This window comes from Malus sylvestris, chromosome 1 (genome assembly GCF_916048215.2).
Source record: "Malus sylvestris chromosome 1, drMalSylv7.2, whole genome shotgun sequence".
Classification (NCBI taxonomy): Eukaryota; Viridiplantae; Streptophyta; class Magnoliopsida; order Rosales; family Rosaceae; genus Malus; species Malus sylvestris.
This window is the reverse complement of record NC_062260.1, coordinates 14,799,130-14,817,841: the sequence shown is the minus strand read 5'-3', so window position 1 is coordinate 14,817,841 and position 18,712 is coordinate 14,799,130. Positions and strand designations below refer to the sequence as shown.

General features: G+C 39.8%; 3 protein-coding genes across 4 annotated transcripts; 2 read left to right on the top strand and 1 right to left on the bottom strand.

Moving 5' to 3' along the window:
- Positions 1-536: 536 nt before the first annotated feature.
- LOC126613822 (uncharacterized) lies at positions 537-965 on the bottom strand. Its single transcript, XM_050281429.1, has one exon. The coding sequence runs from the start codon at positions 963-965 to the stop codon at positions 537-539; it is 429 nt and encodes a 142-aa protein (XP_050137386.1).
- A 4,948-nt stretch (positions 966-5,913) lies between these two features.
- Positions 5,914-10,965, top strand: LOC126627948 (G-type lectin S-receptor-like serine/threonine-protein kinase SD2-2). Of its 2 annotated transcripts, none has more exons than XM_050297536.1 (4): positions 5,914-8,866; positions 9,224-9,335; positions 9,872-10,062; positions 10,226-10,965. In XM_050297536.1, the coding sequence occupies exon 1, from the start codon at positions 6,090-6,092 to the stop codon at positions 8,820-8,822; it is 2,733 nt and encodes a 910-aa protein (XP_050153493.1). In that variant the 5' UTR covers positions 5,914-6,089; the 3' UTR covers positions 8,823-8,866; positions 9,224-9,335; positions 9,872-10,062; positions 10,226-10,965. The 2 variants fall into 2 exon arrangements, with proteins under 2 accessions (XP_050153493.1, XP_050153486.1); XM_050297529.1 differs by having other exon boundaries at positions 9,160-9,335.
- A 2,313-nt stretch (positions 10,966-13,278) lies between these two features.
- On the top strand, positions 13,279-17,010 carry LOC126632164 (protein DETOXIFICATION 34-like). Its single transcript, XM_050302414.1, has 7 exons — positions 13,279-13,785; positions 14,306-14,931; positions 15,069-15,125; positions 15,753-15,991; positions 16,089-16,207; positions 16,366-16,452; positions 16,577-17,010. Exons 1-7 carry the CDS (start codon positions 13,477-13,479, stop codon positions 16,679-16,681), a joined length of 1,542 nt encoding a protein of 513 aa, XP_050158371.1. The 5' UTR covers positions 13,279-13,476; the 3' UTR covers positions 16,682-17,010.
- Positions 17,011-18,712: the final 1,702 nt, after the last annotated feature.

Here is an 18,712-nt window from a genome sequence, read left to right as displayed (position 1 = left end):
GCAACCCCGTAACCGGTTTTAACCGAGTAGCTTCCGTCGACGGTGTGGTGCCACACAAGTCTATCACAGCAGCCAAATTTACTTAAGGGGATGCTAAGTATGTGTTTTGTATCCTCCGAACTGAAGCCTTGCAGGATGACTTCACTCTTCCATGACCTGGAGTTGGGCTCAATCAAATCACTAACCATAGTTTCTTGCAGGCAGTCTCTCGGCTTTACCAAAAAGGTGGTGGGTTTCGGGAACCACGGGTCGTCCCGGATGTTAATCTTAGTGCCATCTCCCACCCGCCACCTGATTCCATGTTGAAGCACCCTTCGAGCTTCGAAGATACCTTTCCATCCCCACGATGTGTTTTTACCCTTTCCTGCCTCCCTAAAGGTTTTCTCCGGGAAGTATTTTTCTCTTAGCACAGAGGCTAAGAGAGACGACGGGTTCTGGATAATTCTCCAACCGATCTTAGCCAGGAAAGCAAGATTGAAACATTGTATGTCTTTAAAGCCAAGTCCGCCCAACTTTTTGTGCCTCATTAATCGATCCTATGAGATCCAGTGAACTCCCTTTTTTTGGTCATTTCCTCTCCACCAATAATTCCGTATAGCCCTCCCCACATCCCTGCAAACCCCGATGGGGAGCTTAAAACAACTCATGGCGTAGTTGGGCAGTGCCATGGCCACCGCCTTAACGAGGACCTCTTTGCCGGCATGGGACAGGAACTGCTCAGACCATCCCGCTAGTCTAGCCTCAATCTTATCCCGGACCTCAGCAAACACTACTTTTTTGGACATGCCAAAATCAGATTGTAGCCCTAGGTATTTCTCAAAGCCCATCCTACAGTGGATGCCCAAAGTTTCCCCAATTTTCTTCTTATTTCTTTTCGATGTTGTGGATCCAAAGAAAAGAGAGCTCTTGTCCAGATTTATGTTCTGCCCCGAGCCATTTGCATAAACATTCAGAACATCCACCATCCCTTGAGCCTCCTCCACAATGGCGTGCCCAAAAAGCACAGAGTCATCCGCAAAGAAGAGGTGGGATAGGGGGGTTACCACTTGGTGTCAGCTTGATACCGTGTAGGGATCCGCGTTCCATGCTTCTTCTGATTAGCGAAGAGAATCCTTCGGTACATAAGAGAAACAGAAAAGGGGATAGTGGGTCACCTTGTCGAAGCCCCATCTCAGGATGGATATGGCCCGTCGGAGAACCATTAATGAGAATACTGAAGGAGACAGAAGAGATGTATTCCTTTATACGATCGCAGAACATAGGCGCAAAACCCAATTTGACCATCATGGAAAGAATGAAGTTCCATTCCACCCAGTCGTACGCTTTGGCCATGTCCAACTTTATGGCCATTCCTTCTTGGTTCCCTTTCTTTTGGTGAAGCAGAGAGTGAAGAATTTCATGCACCACTAGGATGTTGTCTTGTATTTGTTTCCCAGCAACGAAAGCGGATTGATATTCTCCAATTATTTTCGGCATCACAGACTTTAGCCTGTTAGTCAATATCTTGGCAATGATCTTATAAATAACGTTGCATAGCGCAATAGGCCTGAATTGCGCCATACTCTTTGGACATTTCACCTTTGGGATGAGAACCAAATTGGTGTGGTTTAGCTTCCTCAACAGTTTCCCCGAATGCCAGAAGGCATTGACAACCAAAGTCACATCCTTACCCACAGTCTCCCAATGATCCTTATAGAAACATCCGGTGAAGCCGTCGGGCCCCGGGGCTTTCGTAGGTGGAATTTGGAAGGCTGCCTCCATAATTTCACTGTCTGTGATCGGAGCCGTCAGAAGCCGGTTGTCATCATTACTAACTCTATTCTCCATGCACTCCGTTATCTCTCCAATATGACTCGGCCTAGAGGATTGAAACAAGCCAGTAAAGTAGGAAGAAGCAATATCACAGATTTCCTTTTCATCCTCGTGCCAAACTCCGTGATGGTCCTCCAGCCCTTTGATCTTATTGTGCTTTCTTCTTCTCACAGTTTGTGCATGAAAGAATTTAGTGTTCTTTTCACCCTCTTTTAACCATTGAATTTTGGATTTCAATTTCCAGTAGGCTTCTTCTTCCTTGTGAGCAGCTCGTAATTCTTTCTCCTTTATCTTTATCTGGTCGGAAGCAAACTGATTGGACTCATAAGCCCTCCGGATCTCCACCTTCAGTTGGTCAATAGCCTTTTTAGAGTTTCTACCCCTGCCTCTATACCACTCCTTTAAGCTCCTTCTTAGTGTTTTCATTTTTTCACATAAACGAAAGGCATGGGAGCCTCCCGAAATACATCTCCAGTCTCTGGACACACGGTCGCGACAGTCTTCCATTTTGCTCCACCGTGAGTCAAAGGCGAATTTCCGTCCTCTCCACACCCTCATTTTTTCAGTGAAGAGGATCAGCATTACGTGATCAGATCCGTCGAGGGTGACGTGCTTGATTGTGGTGTCAGGGTAGAGATCGGACCAACCTGGGGTAGCAAGCCCGCGATCCAACCTCTGTTGGATGGGAAGTGAGTCGCGATTGTTCCTCCAAGTGAATGGGTAGCCTTCAAAACCCAAGTCCAGAAGCTCGTTCCTCGCCACGAAATCTCTGAAGTCCCTCAAACTGGAGATAGACCTTGTGTTGCCGCCTTCCTTCTCATCGTTGCACAAGATGTTGTTGAAATCACCAATGAGGAGGCAATGGTTATCATCATAGTTGATCCTTTTGCTGAGATTCTTCCATTGCTCCATTCGTCTCCGTTCATCCGTACTGGCGTAAATGGCAAAAAGTCTCCAGTGGTGGTTGATGGTTGCATCCCAAACCTTGACTTCAATCATGAACTCCTCTGATTTTACAAGCATGATTTGTGACTCATCTTTCCAGAGGACACAGAGTCCGCCACCGATGCCTTTTGGCTCCACAGCGAACATAAAATTCATATCTAACCTTCTTTTCAGAAACTCATAGCGACTGCTTTTGTTTTTTGTTTCAAGCAGGATCACTATGTCGGGGGTATGACGCCGGTTCTGTTCCAGCAAATTGTCAATTGTCAGGTCACCCTCGATACCCTGGCAGTTCCAAACGATTAGCTTCATGGATTCTTGGGAGACCCCTCTCGTAAGACCAATTCATGGGTGAGGATCTTATAAGTCTTATATGTATATTTCCATCGCACGAGACTTTTTGGGAGCTCACTGGCTTCAGGTTTAATCAGAACTCCAAAGTTAAGCAAGTTCGCGCGAGAGCAATCTCATGATGGGTGACCCACTGGGAAGTTCTTGTGTAAGTTCCCAGAAACAAAACCGTGAGGGCGTGGTCGAGATGCAAAGTGGATAATATCGTATTACGACGGAGTCTAGCCCAGGATGTGCTAGGGGCCTAGGCGGGGATGTGACAGTTAAACCTAAATTTTTAATCCAGAAAATTAGATTTATCAATAAGTTTTAATTCCATTGGGCGCGTTCTGGGTGGACAACAACCTTGTCAGGGTAGGCCCCACTTCCTATCAGCGCTCGCATGTTGGGCGCGTCAAGTTTGTGCGACCTCCTCTATTCTAGGCGCATCTATGCGCACTGTGGGCTAGGATCTTTAACTTAGGCTGAATCTTGGCCGATAGTTGCCCTAAAAACCAGTTTTAACTCGAAACTTATTTTAGAGTCAACTATTGAGTAAGTTTGGGGAAATTTAAAACCTAAAGTTCAAGTTTTAACCAAATAATTGGAGATGGTCTAAAAGTTTTAAACAAAATTAATTATTGGATGACAGCTCAGATGATTGAACGTCTTTTGAAAAGATAACACTAAATTACTCAAGCTCCCACGGGCGCTTAAACTTTAAAACTTAAGTAACAGATAGCGTATCAAAATCAATCACAAGTGAAGCATAACCTTATTACATATTCTTAATCTTTGAATAAACACTCCATCTTTAATACTTAACGACATAGGTTACGTGTTCAATTTGAAGAAAACGGAATGATGGCTGGACCACTTAATTCTTAACCTTTAAAATTAGGTCATCATTAGCGTGATGATTAATAAGACAAATTTAAAAAAGCAAAAAAATAGAATCTCAAAATTCAAAGATTTTTCCAAGGCATGCGCAGCACATGGACAAGGACAGGACGAAAAGACTACTTTGTGGAATAGGATTTTATCCGATATTGTTGGTGAGATCTTAAAAATCAATTCATCTTATTGAGTTTTAACGAAAATTTCGAGGTACTGTTTACGTTAATGAAAAATTATATTTTTATATTAAAAAATTAAACCTAATACTATTTACTTTATCCTTTATATTGTCTTTATGGCTAAAATTCAAAGTTTTCAAGCAATTTTCATTAGTTTTTTCTTCTTATTCCTTCATGAGTCATTATGTGTTCAAAAATTATTTAAAATTTTTATTTAAAATCAACACAAATAATGCTTAATGAAAATTGACTACACGATATATGATGAATGATTAAGATGAATTGATTCTTAGAATCCTCGTACTCCTTTTGTCTTGTTCATTCATATTTTATTATTCTTAGGAAATAAAAAATTCGAATATTTATCAAAAAGGAAAATTATGAATATTTAGATCTGTTGGCATCCAACCCTCCCCTAATTCTTGGTCCCCACTCTCCTTATTTTTAATTTCTTTTTTTCCATATGTAACTTATTATTTAATTTCCTTTTTTTTTTGTCAATATTTAATTTCCAATTTAAAATTCTCTTTATTGGATATCTTCCGTTTCTCTGTTGAAACTTTGAAACTTGAAAAAGAGATGACCTCCAGCGTGAGTGGACTTAAGAGAACATTTGTCCCCCACCATTACCTTTTCTGACCAATTATTTTACCAAAATACCCTCCACTACAAGAGTGATTTTCTTGTCCCTTTCGTGAAGCTACTTCGACTTATATTTATTTTCCTACAAATATAAGATAGCCAGGAGAATTTCAAAGGATATATAGGAGTAAGTAATGCATTTTTTTGGGAGTGTGATTATTTTGGCGCCCACTAATTACATGTTGAATCATACTCTCGTGTCTTGTAGAACAAACATAGTTATTCTCAGTTTTTTTTAAAAATGTTTATATGTTAGTAAACACATAAGAAATCGAGAATTATATAATTTTAATTTTCATTCTAAATAAGTAATTAGTAAGCATGTAATCAAATTTCAACTGAATTACATAATACAAAATTTTCTGACCAATCAACTGAGGATTAAAAAGGCAATAACATCTCTCTTTTTTGTACGCAATTTCTCTTTTACCTTATTTCTTGGACAAATGTGATGTGCTTAAGAAAGCTTGTAAATCACATCCCAGTAAAAAAAAAAAGAATCTATATAATTTACTCCTCTCATTGTCTCACATATGCAACTCATATCCCGATCGTAAATTAGGAGTAATAATTCAAAGCATAATTAACTTTTTTTGTGTGTAAAAAAATAAAGAAAATTACCTTTAATTCCCCTTACATAAATAAACACTCAATGTAAAAGAGCAAGAACAATAAGGTATTTCGGTAATTTTACGTACACGTCTTGATCCTTTTTGAGAAAAATTGTACGATCATTTTTTTAAAACAAATGATATTATCTACCCTAAGGGAAAATCGGTAGTCTTGGCCTCACAATGGACTAACAATAATATGGTTCAAATTCGCATTTGGAGAGAATCAAACCTAAGATATTTCACTTACAAATGAAGAAGAATATTATTAAGAATACTATTAGATCATAATACTAAATGATTTCATTATACAATTACTGAATAACCTGAATTAGTTTAAACTATTATTTTTAAATCAGATTTGCAAATCAACATTATTCTTATTTCTATTGGGATTTCTGGAAGCCCGACCATTTATGCTCCTAGCATTGAAGTGGAATCTCAGGTTTATCTAAAAAATATATATTTATTTAAATATATTTTTTGTCAGACCTTTTTCCCCTTGTGCGTTGGCAGCTTTTACGGATTTCCATAATCTCTCTCTGTCTCTCTGACCAAAAACAAGTCGGTGCTTTTTCAGTGAATTGAGGCTTCAGCCATCAATAGCACCATTGCCCTTTTTTTCCCGGATAATGTTTTCCCGGAAACCAAACACTTGCAATACTGAAACAAAATGAATGAAATTTCACCACGGCCGCCGTCGCCGCCACCCGCCATGGCTTCTTCCATGCTGCCCATTTCTCTTCTCCTTCTTCTACTCCAAGCCCTTCTTCTAAAACCCACAAACGCCATCCCCGTTGACGAATTGTCACCCCGAATCGAATCCCAGTTCTACACCAGAGCCAAAGTCCCCGACTTTCCTGACTCCCCCACGCGCAGCACAAACGGGTCTCCCGTACCCGCGACGGCGACGCTCCCGAATTTACAGTACCCAATGGCGAGGAACAGCGAAGTTGTAATCTTTGGGAACGCGACGCTCTCGAGCCCCAACCGGACCTTTGAGCTCGGCTTCTTCTCCACCAACAACGAAAGTCCCAAATGGTACTTGGGCATTTGGTATGCTCTGATTCCGGTCCCGACTTACGTCTGGGTCGCGAACCGGGGCCGAGCCGTCAATAATCTCACCTCCTCGAGCTTGGAAATCACCGGGTCGGGTCGGTTGGTGGTCAAAGAATCCGGTAACTCAATCGTGTGGTCGAGCACGAACGCGGGGATCGGCGTTAGTGTCGAGCTTTTGGAGAATGGCAATCTGGTTTTGCTTACCCAGGGAGGCACCGTCGCGTGGCAGAGCTTCGATTACCCGACTGACACGTGGCTTCCGGGGATGAACCTGACGAGCGAGCGAGGGCTTACGTGTTGGCGGAGCTACATAGACCCTTCGCCGGGTTTGTATTCTTTGCGGCTGAGACCGCCGGAGTATGGTGAGTTTGAGCTCGTTTTTAATGGTACTGCATCTTATTGGACAACTGGGAATTGGACCGGTAATGCCTTCGCTAATGTGCCTCAAATGACGGTGCCTTACATATATAAGTTCCATTTTATCGACCCATTCACGCCAACGGCGTCGTTCGGGTTCACTGAGTCGCCGCTGGATGGCCGGTTGGACCCGCCGCTGACCCGGTTCCAGATGGACCCTTCGGGTCAGCTCAGGCAGTTCACTTGGGCAACCCAGACCTGGAACACGTTTTGGTTTCAGCCTGAGAAAAAGTGCAGAGTGTTTGGTATGTGTGGGCCTTTTGGGGTTTGCAATGGTGAAACACCTAGGCCATGTGAGTGTGACTCCGGTTTTCAGCCGGTGGATGAGTCTAGTTGGAACTTAGGGGACTACTCGGGGGGTTGCCGCCGGGTGTATAATGAGGGAGTGGCTTGTGGTCGGAGGGATGATAGGTTTGACAAGGTTGGTGTTGTGAGATATGTTGGAAGTTATAGTAAGCCTTATAGAACTGACTTTGACGATTGTCAGGACATATGCTTGCTTTTATGTACTTGTATAGGTGTGGACTACGATAACATTACTGGCATCTGTAGAGTGTATAACGGGTCTCTCTCGAATTTGCAAAATTTGAGCTCCGAAAGTGGATTTGTTAATGATTTCTATTTAAGGGTGCAAAAAAGTGCAACGAGATTGGAGAAGAAGGTGCCAATTCGTGTTGTTTTGAGTGCTAGCATTGTTGGGTCAATTGTAATTTTGGGCTTTGTAGCGGCCGTGGTGGTGATTTTTATTAAGGTAAGAGAGAAGAAGAAGAGAGAAAAAGAAAAGGTTCAGCTTATGTCAACCTTTAATTTGAAGGTATTTTCTTATAAAGAACTTGACACTGCAACTCGGGGTTTTTCAGACAAACTTGGGCATGGTGGATTTGGAGCTGTTTTCCACGGGGAGTTATCAGATTCTACTATTGTTGCAGTGAAGCGCTTAGATAGGCCAGGTGGTGGACAGAAAGAATTCCAAGCGGAAGTTTGCACGATTGGGAACATTCAACATGTCAATCTTGTCAGACTTAGAGGCTTCTGCTCAGAAAATTCCCATAGACTTTTGGTTTATGATTACATGCCAAATGGTGCTCTTAGTGTGTACCTACGTCAAGATGGTCCAAATTTGAGTTGGGATGTTAGATTTCGGATAGCAGTTGGTATGGCAAGAGGCATTGCATATTTACATGAGGAGTGTAGAGAGTGCATAATCCATTGTGATATCAAACCAGAAAACATTTTGCTTGATAGTTCTTGCACTGCAAAGGTGTCAGATTTTGGGTTGGCAAAGCTAGTTGTACGGGACTTTAGTCGGGTATTAGCCACAATGAGGGGCACCAGGGGTTATATGGCGCCAGAGTGGATATCTGGTGTGGCAATCACCACGAAAGCCGATGTATACAGCTATGGAATGACACTAATAGAATTACTTGCAGGCCGCAGAAATGTGGAGGCGCGCCAATCTGTAGGTGGAAGAGAGGGTGCAAGTGAAACAACTGACAGTTTGTTCTTTCCTCCACGGGCGGCACAGAAAATAATTGAGGGCAATGTAAGGGAAGTTATTGACAATAGGCTCGGATGCACATATAATATTGAGGAGGCAGAGCGTGCTGCAATGGTGGCAGTGTGGTGCATACAGGATGCCGAGGCAATGCGGCCTACCATGGGGATGGTAGTGAAAATGTTGGAAGGGCTGGTGGAAGTGACTGTTCCTCCAGCACCCAAATTGTTGCAAGCACTGGTTTCAGGGGAGTCTTTTTGCGGGGTAAAGGCTGATTCGGGAATTGGGTTATCTAATGGCAGCGACTTCTCTGGTTACAATACAAGATTATCTAGTGGTTGTTCAGAATCGTCTATTGGTAATGGCTCTTCCCTAGTGACTGAGATTGTGGATGATAACCAAAGAAGTTCAGTGGGCTTTACCGACCAAGCCTAACAGCATTCCAAGCCAGTTGTGTTTTCTGCCCTTCTTCACAATGGGTATTTTTTTTTTCTTAGTAACCCATTTAAGCATTTGATTGATTCATTCGCTTCATATATGGTTTGGGAAGGAGTATCTGGTGTAAATGTAATAGTGATGGATTGTGGCCAAATATCTAATGTTGTTTGAAGTGTTGTTGGATTTATAAATATATGGTTTGAATAGTCCTTAGCTTTAGCGTTTATTTGGGCTTGGTTGAGTCACAAGTAAGGTTCTTTCAGTGTTTTCTTTTTATGTCGATTATCATGCTATGAGTGATTTGTTTAAAATGTCAATTTTGTTTTAAATGCAGACTCATATAGCTAATGGTTAATTACGCAATACCTTACTGGTTTTGGTGCCTTGCCATGTTCTAGCTGGAATGGTGCCATGGTTCTCTTCAATGTCTATAGCATACGTTGCCATTGATTTTCTTCAGAGGTAGTAGCCCCCAACTGCCAGATGTCAACACTGCTCATATGAATTCAGGTACATATAAGTCACCTAGGTTTATATAAATTGATTTAACTGAAGTGTATATAGATAAATATTACTCCGTAGTCTCCATCAACATGCATACCTCGTTGCCTATATGCTCTGTCTGATGCTTTCCGTTCTGTATTATTGCATTTCTATTCCACAAAAGTTTTGACTTGAAAGATAGCTCAGGAGAGTCAGGACTGCCAAGTCTGCGACGATTAAGAATCCCAAAGTCACTGCTCTCTCATTCACTACGACAAAATTGTTTATTGACTATTACTTAACACGCTTTGGTCATATATCTCTGGTTAATCTACTGTTTGCACACTCAACATTGTTCCTCAACTATTACTTAACATGAGTTCGTCAGATTGTGCCAGATTAATCAAGTAGAGGTGGTAAAGCAATCTGTTTGACTATTGCATGGTTCTTGTTTATAGTTTAGATGAATTTAGATTTTCAGTTGCCCCTTCGTATTTTATCGTCACTTGATTTCAACTTGAATTATTATTGAAAGATTATTGATGGATTTTCTGCTATGGCAGTTCTAGTTGCCCTTCACAATGAACCAAACTGTTGGTTAAATTGCCTCAAGGAGGCTGGCACAAGCAAGCTGCCGATACTTGCCTTTCTACTTCTACGATAGTCTTTGCGAGCTTCTTCATCTTTCCCTCAGAAAAAGAAAATAAACATCCCAGGCTCCGCCATCGGACTGACAAGGACAACATTAAAGATGGTATGTGTTTTATCCCTCAATTTTTAAAATTGATATCTGTCACCATAGGTTTCATGCTTCTTTTGTTAATATGCTCTGCCTTTTAGGAATGCTGTTAGGGTATGGATCCAGGGTCGTATTTAAGACAATTTTTGAAAGATTCACTGGGGTTTTGTACTTGCAGGTTTAACTGCATTAGCCATCGTAGCGATTATAGCTGGGTACTCGAGACCAGTGAAAGTTACTGGATTTGTCACAGGTACAATCTTTCCCTCTTAAGTACAGCAGCTACAAGTACGGTGTATACTGACAATCAAATACTCCCAACCGGAGCCTATGAGTTGACTGGACAAGATTTTATTTCTAAGAGTTCAATGGGAAAGGGGAGAATGTGCTGCCAAGAGAATAAGACTTGTCCTATTGCATCCGGGAAGCAGTTTCTTGAAACGAGTAAAAGGCACTTTACTTCCGTCAGCCGAAGCGGAGTTTTCCGTTCATGAAATCTTCCCGTTTGTATTTCTTGGTGAATGGTTTGGGAGATGTTGTTTTGTGAATATGTTTCTGTATGCATATTACACAGGCATATAGGCAGTATCAGAATTTGTGGGCAGAGGAGGAGAAATGTCATTGGATGCCTTTGTGGGACATTATATCGACATGAAGGACAAGTATATTTGTAGGTCTCACATTTCAGTGATTTCATGTTTGACATTACCTCTGGCCAGGTAGGTGGGTGGATATGCAGGGAGATATTCCGCCCTGTCATGTCGCCTTACTTTTACCTTTTTGCAAATGATGATGCCTTTTCCTTTCCACAAGGTCATGGAATTCTTTTCTAATACTTCATGATCATTTACCAATTGTAATTATTAAAACTATTTCTTTCCACATGCGGATGCGACAATTAACTTTTATTTTGTTTTATTATTTTTTATTAAATTTCGAAAAAATAGTGGATTACTAATCGGAAAGATATCCTCTCCGGGATCTTTTCTACTAAATTCACCAAATCAAGTGATCCGGACTCTTGAAATTTAATCCAACGGTTAAAAACATGGGTTCCCTTTAAAAGACCAACAGGCAGTTCACCATTTTGGAGGCCGAGAAGATTTACAGATGCATTTCAACCTTCTTCTCGCCACCATCGTGTTAACTAGGGGTGGGTTCGGTACGGTTACCGTACCAAAACCCTTGTACCAATTGCCGTACCAAAACCCTTGTACCAATTGCCGTACCAATTGCCGTACCAAACTTTCGCTTTGGTAAAATCTATTACCATTACCATACCAAACTTTCGGTATACCGAAGTTCGGTATTGCCAAAAGTTCGGTTGGCATGGTATGGCAATGGTAATTGCCATTTTGTTTTGGGACAAAATCTGTTTTTGTTTTTTTTTAACCTAATTCAAGGGCAAAACTTTTTTTTACCTTTATCTCATACATTATAGAATAAATTCATCTATTATTCATCATTCACAATTCACATACATAATAATTCAAATAATGCATCAATATTCATCATGAAAATTAAGCTTACAATCCAAATAGAAGTTAACAATCCAAATAGAAATTAAAGTTTCAAACCAAATGAAAATTGGAAGTAAACTTCAAAAAGGAGAATTCATTGATCAATTATTCAAGCTTGAGATGTCGAAGCTTTTGGAGGAGGCATTGAACTTGTAGAAGAGTTTGTGTCAAGCCTACATTACAAACAAAGAAAACATATTAATTAGTAGCAAGAAGAATTAAAGTTGAAAACCATATAATAACAAATTTACTAAAAAAAATTAAAGCATATCTTTCTTGTTTTCTCTTCTTCCATTTCCTTGTAAAATTGAAGCATATCTTCTGTTGATTCATTGTAGAAGTTTACTTCATTTGCCTTAAACCAACCACTAGTACGCACTAGTGCCTCCATCATTTTAGGAGTCAATGATACCCTAAAAGGGTCCACAACCCTCCTCCCTAGGCTAAATGCATTTTCACTAGCAACAGTAGAAGTGGGGGTTACAAAGATATTTTGGCTATTTGTGAAAGAATTAGGAACTCTTTTGTGTTTGATTTCCACAATTTCAAGAGATCAAAGTCACCAACAACAATGCTAATATAAGTAGGGTTTTATTTTCAAATTATTGGAATATTATAAATATGTGTTATATAATTATCTATTATATAGTTTATAAATGATATATTATATTGTATTTTCAGTATGATACGGTAATACCGTGGTAATGATATCCATTACCAATACCGTACCATGAAATTTCGGTACGGTACAATACCATACAATTACCGATTGGTACAAAAAATTTGGCACAAAATCGGTATGGCACGGTTGGCAATTCGGTTGACATGGCAATTTGACAAAAAAATCCACCCCTAGTTATCTCTATTTAATTAATTGATTTAGTTAACATTTGATTTTAATGAGATTTGATGTAATATGTAGTTAATAAGAAGAAGAATAATAATGAGTGCCGTTATCACCTTCCATTGTGCTCATCCTACCCATTTTTGCCAATTTCTTAATTACTAATCTGTCCTTTAATAACCATATAGGGAACTGAAAAAAAAAAATCAAAAAACAGGAAAGATCTTAATAACTAGATTGGTATGGCAACTCTGGAATTGTCATAACTGTCATGAAATAAAAAAACAAACAAAAAATCTTCCCAAACATGTTAAAAGGTTTTGCATAGATGGCACTAACCTTTGGTATGTTTATGTAAACACGAAATTTTCAAAATTTCAATGCCTACATATACATCTCATAATTTTTTTCATAATTTAAACCAAGCAGTTTTTAGGTCATTATTGCAAGATCATTCCCACAAACGGTCTCTCAATTCAGAATATGTTGGGTCATAGATGAGTTTTACAAACAACAACATTTAGTAGGAATCGAACCCACATCATAATGCATAAACATTTTTGTTTTTCGCCCCTATGGTAAAGTGTCATTTGCACTGTCTTTGTCCTTGATTTAATATTTTGTATATTGGTACAAAGTTTATATGCAAGTGACTTGAGTTGTTGTACCCAAACGGTTCAAGGCAATTACAACCAAAATTCTGAAGAAATAATAACTGAAAACTGCACTACAATCTAAGACTCGGTCATCTTTTTTATGCGAGGTTGATATCTTTGTATGGCGTGCCTAAATTATAGCTATATTAGCAGCATTCTTAAGATTACTTCGCCAGAACAAAAAAATCGAAATTAAATAAAACAAGAAGAAACACAAAGAAATCAGAATCTCCTGAGTTTTCTTTAATCCCAAGCTTCCGAAGGTGAAGCAAAAAAAAAAAAAAAAAAAAAAAGATTCAAAGGGTTGATTTAAAAGTTTGCGAAAATAGGTACCCCGGAAGAAAATGTACCAGTTAAGGCGGAGGCCTCTGCTGGATCATCTTCAGCAGTGCTACAAAGTCCAACATTGATGATTGATGGAGTGGATGACGCAGTCTCATCCCTTGAACCTGCAGAACTCCACCATGCTCCTCCCGCGTTCATTGGCTCCAGTGACGGAGATTATCCGGTAATTCACACCTTCCAGGATGCCAAGAGCATATGTTTTGTAGAGACCACAAAGCTTTGGTCAATTGCAGGGCCAATTGCCTTTAACATATTGTGCAACTACGGTGTCAACTCCTTCACAAACATCTTTGTTGGGCATATAGGAAATGTGGAGCTCTCTGCCGTTGCAATTTCTCTCTCTGTCATTTCCAATTTTTCGTTTGGCTTCCTGGTTAGCTTCTTCTCCTTGCATTGCAATTTCCCAAAGGATTTTCATACTCAATGTTCCTATTTTGTTGTGCATTCGTATTCATTCACGATGATTAAGTAGTGTTATGCATACAAACGGTCTTACAATACTTGCACCACAAGATTTAGCGATCTGAATGTGTGTCAAGTACGTACATGATTCGCAACGAAATAATCTAAAGGATTTTCATGGTTTAATTAAGAAGGTAGATGTTTAGAGTTTTAGGGTTTTCATGAGAAGTATTTATTTGATAACTACAAGTGAATCAGATATACTAGTTTTTTCAGACCTGAGCATAGCCGGGTTGGGTAGGCATTGTGTCACCCTCTATACCTAAATTCAAATTCTCCTCCCCGTCAGTTAGATTGCATCAGAACATCGCTACACGCACACACAACACGCACACACACACACACACACACACACACACACATATATACATACATACATACACTATAATTCAATGGTTAAAACTAAACAATGAATGTGGTTGAACTTGCAGCTTGGTATGGCAAGTGCACTTGAAACACTATGTGGGCAGGCATTTGGTGCTGGGCAAGTAGACATGCTAGGGGTGTACATGCAGCGCTCGTGGATAATCCTTTTCGCTGCCTGCATTGCTATACTACCACTTTACATCTACTCCGCGCCAGTCCTAAAACTCCTAGGCCAAGAGGATGACATTGCAGACCTAGCCGGGAAATTCTCCATCCAAACCATCCCTCAAATGTTTTCCCTTGCCATCAACTTCCCAACTCAGAAGTTCTTGCAGGCACAGAGCAAGGTTGGAGTTCTTGCATGGATTGGTTTCATCTCTCTGATAGCACACATAGGAATCCTTTTTCTCTTCATAAAAGTTTTCGGGTGGGGAACTGGCGGTGCCGCTGCAGCGTATGATATCTCAGCCTGGGGGATGGCATTGGCTCAGGTGGTTTATATAGTCGGTTGGTGTACTGACGGCTGGAAGGGGTTGTCATGGCTGGCCTTCAAGGAATTGTGGTCTTTTGCAAAACTCTCTATTGCTTCAGCTGTCATGCTTTGCTTGGAGATTTGGTATTTCATGACCATAATTGTTCTCACTGGACACCTTGACGATCCTGTTATTGCAGTTGGCTCCCTTTCAATCTGGTAACAAAACCCTTTGTTCTTTTACCGTAAAAATTGACTACAATGTTCCTCCCTCCACAATAATATGTACGTTAGGTTTCGATATTAATTGATACGAAATCATTTTATTCTGATTTGTGTTTGATTTTCTGTTTCAGCATGAATGTGAATGGATGGGAAGGCATGTTGTTTATTGGGATCAATGCAGCAATAAGGTAAGGAACTTACACTTTTTGCTGCTAATTCTTAATTTCGTATTAAAAACCGTAAGTACTCCATTAGCTGACCAAGTGATGTGATAGTTATAATTATGGGAACTTTAACGAAAAGCATCTGGTACTGTTCACTTTAACGAAAAACCACATTTTTACACTAAAAAAGTCAATCCTGGTACTATTCACTTTACCCTTTATTTTGTCCTTATCATTAAAACTCAAAGTTTTCAAGCCATTTTCATTAGTTTTCCTTATAATTATATGTATGTGGTTAAACTATAAATGATACATCAACTATCATATTATGTAATTAGTCAATGTCATTGTTCTGGGAAAGGGATCCTCTCCAAATCCATTTTGTGAGGATCCTAGGGATTCCCACATCCTTACCGTTTATCGTATATCTTGTGGTCAGTTTCCATCAGATGCTATTTGTGTTTAATTTTAAATAAAAAAATTAAATGATTTATGACCGCATGATACACGATGAATGGTTAAGATGTGGGGATGTGGGGATTAGGATCCCCATAAAATGGATCCGGATGGAATCCAATTCCATTGTTCTGAGGATTACTCTTTCTTATTAGCTCCTTGGAGTACACCTCCTCCAATTTTACTTCCTTGCAGCGTTCGTGTCTCCAATGAGCTTGGATCAGCACATCCTAGAGCTGCAAAATACTCAGTCATTATCACCATCCTTGAGTCTCTCCTCATTGGGATGATTTTTGCACTGGTTATCTTGGCAGCCAAGGATCATTTTGCCATCATCTTTACTGAAAGCAAAGAGATGCAACAAGCCGTCTCTCGTTTAGCCTTCCTACTCAGTGTTACAATGCTCCTCAATAGTGTTCAACCAGTTATATCTGGTAAACTTAATTTTCTCTTATCAGACAGTTTAATATAAGACTACGATATTATCAAATCATCGAAACCCTTGAGGTTATAACAATACAAATTTCACAGGTGTTGCTGTTGGAGGAGGTTGGCAAGCTTTGGTGGCTTACATAAATTTGTTTTGTTATTATATTGTTGGGCTACCTCTAGGGTTTCTTCTGGGTTACCGTACAAGTTTGAGAGTGGAGGTAACCAAAGTTGTCACTAACAAAAGTTTAAGAAACTTAATAGTTCAAACCTTTCAACTAATGATTAGCATAAAGTAACAATAAAAAACTATGATTAATTAACATGCTGAAACACATTTTTCTTTTCATGATGAAAATAACGAGCGTTGTTTTTGTAGGGAATTTGGATTGGTATGATATTTGGGACATTATTGCAGACACTGATCCTCCTGTACATCGTTTACAATACTAATTGGAACAAAGAGGTAAAGTATTAATGCTTTTTCCTACCATCAAATTTAATTAAACATAACGCAAATTAATATGGTTATGAATTTATAATCCATACTTTGTGGTAAAATAAAACACTTAATTGAAATTAAATTGCAGGTAGAACAAGCCTCAGAAAGAATGCGGCAATGGACGGGAGAAGAACTAGGTGATCCGAAAAAATGGAGTGGTCAAGAAAATGGATTACAAACTCAAGCTATATAGAATCATTTTTTTTTCTTTGAATGTAAACGTTTTCTACACAATTTGTACACTAAGGAATGCCGTTCAAAAAAAAAATATGAGTAAAAGAAAAAGGAATGGAATGTCATTGTAAATGAGAGAAAAGATCAAAGGAAAAAAAAAAGGAACGTACAATGTACAAATCTGTTATTTGTCAAAACAAAAAAAAATTCAAACGAAAAATGAAATGATTATTAAATGACGCTTTAAAATATCTGTGAACACGGAAAATTCCTGAAACGAAAGAGACCAGAACAACGTGCACAAAATAATATTTGTGTTTGATGATTTTGGGTTACAATCTCTCTCAAATTTGATCCTCTGATTCGATCTCCGTAAGGTGTTGATTTGTGGATGTTTCGTTAATCCAAGGGTCGTCGAGGCTTGATCTTGGATGAACTGTTGGAAGTTTCTTCAAGGGGCCGTGGGCTTGATCTTTGAAGGTGGATTTGGGCGGATCTTCAAGGAGCCGTTGGGGCTTGATCTTGAGGATGAGTGTTTCTTCAAGGGCAGTTAAGGTTTGATCTTGAATAACGGTGATGAACGGATCTTCAAGGGCTTTTGGGCTTGATCTTGAAGAACGGTTGGATGTGTGGATTTGTTGATGTTGTTGATCCAAGGGCCGTCGGGGCTTGATCTTGAATTGGTGGAAGTTCTTCAAGGGCCTTTGGGGCTTGATCTTGAAGATGGATGATTGTTAATCCAAGGGCCGTCGGGGCTTGATCTTGGGATGAACAGTTGTGTGGATTTATTGATGTTGTTGATCCAAAGGGCCGTTGGGGCTTGATCTTAGGATGAACAGTTATGTGGATTTGGTGATGTTGTTGATCCAAAAGGGTCGTCGGGGCTTGATCTTAGGATGAACAGTTGTGTGGATTTGTTGATGTTATTAATCCAAAGGGCCGTGGGGGCTTGATCTTAGGATGAACAATTGTGTGGATTTGTTGATGTTGTTGATCCAAAAGGCCGTTGGGGCTTGATCTTAGGATGAACAGTTATGTGGATTTGGTGATGTTGTTGATCCAAAAAGGCCGTCGGGGCTTGATCTTAGGATGAACAATTGTGTGGATTTGTTGAACACTTTCTTCAAGGGCCGTCGAGGCTTGATCTTGAATTGGTGGAGGTTCTTCAAGGGCCGTTGGGGCTTGATCTTGAAGGAGAAATTTCTTCAAGGGCCGTTAGGGCTTGATCTTGAAGGAGGATTTGACGAAGAACGAAGAGGGCTTTCTTGATCCTTCGGGATTTGCTTGAATTTGGGAGGTTGGATGCTTGAAAGCTTTAGAGTTTCAAAGCTTCAAGGATTTTGGATGTGTGGGGAGTATTCTCTTCCATTTTGGGAGTAAAGAAATGTATTTGTGAATTGGTTTCCTTGATTCTTTGATGGAGGAGCCTATTTATAGGCTTTGGGAACGAATCACCACCATCCATTTGTTTTGGTGGATGTTGTAGGTGAATTTTGGTGGATGTTGTAGGTGAAACTTGGTGGATGTTTGTAGGTGAAACTTGGTGAATGTTGTAGGTGAACTTGGTGGATGTTGTATGTGAACTTAGTGTATGATGTAGGTGAAGTGAATGAAGGTTGTAATTTTAATACAATGGTCAACATTTATTTCACCAAAATTTCAATGTTTACAAATGTAATCTTAATGCAATGGCTAACATTTATGCCACCGAAATTTCAATGTCTACAAATGCCCCCACTTCAAGGCGTGTTGTATACATGTGCTTGTTACATGTAGGAGATGCGTTTTGAAGTCCCTTAATGTAGATGTCGATCCAAGGGCCGTGGAGGCTTGATCTTGAATTGGGCTGGAGATTTCTTCAAGAGCCGTTGAGGCTTGTTCTTGGACTTTGTTTGAGATTTCTTCAAGGGCCGTTTGAGGCTTGTTCTTGAACTTCTGTTTGAAATTTCTTCAAGGGCCGTTGAGGCTTGATCTTGAAGGTTGAAATTCAACTAATGATTAGCATAAAGTAACAATAAAAAACTATGATTAATTAACATGCTGAAACACA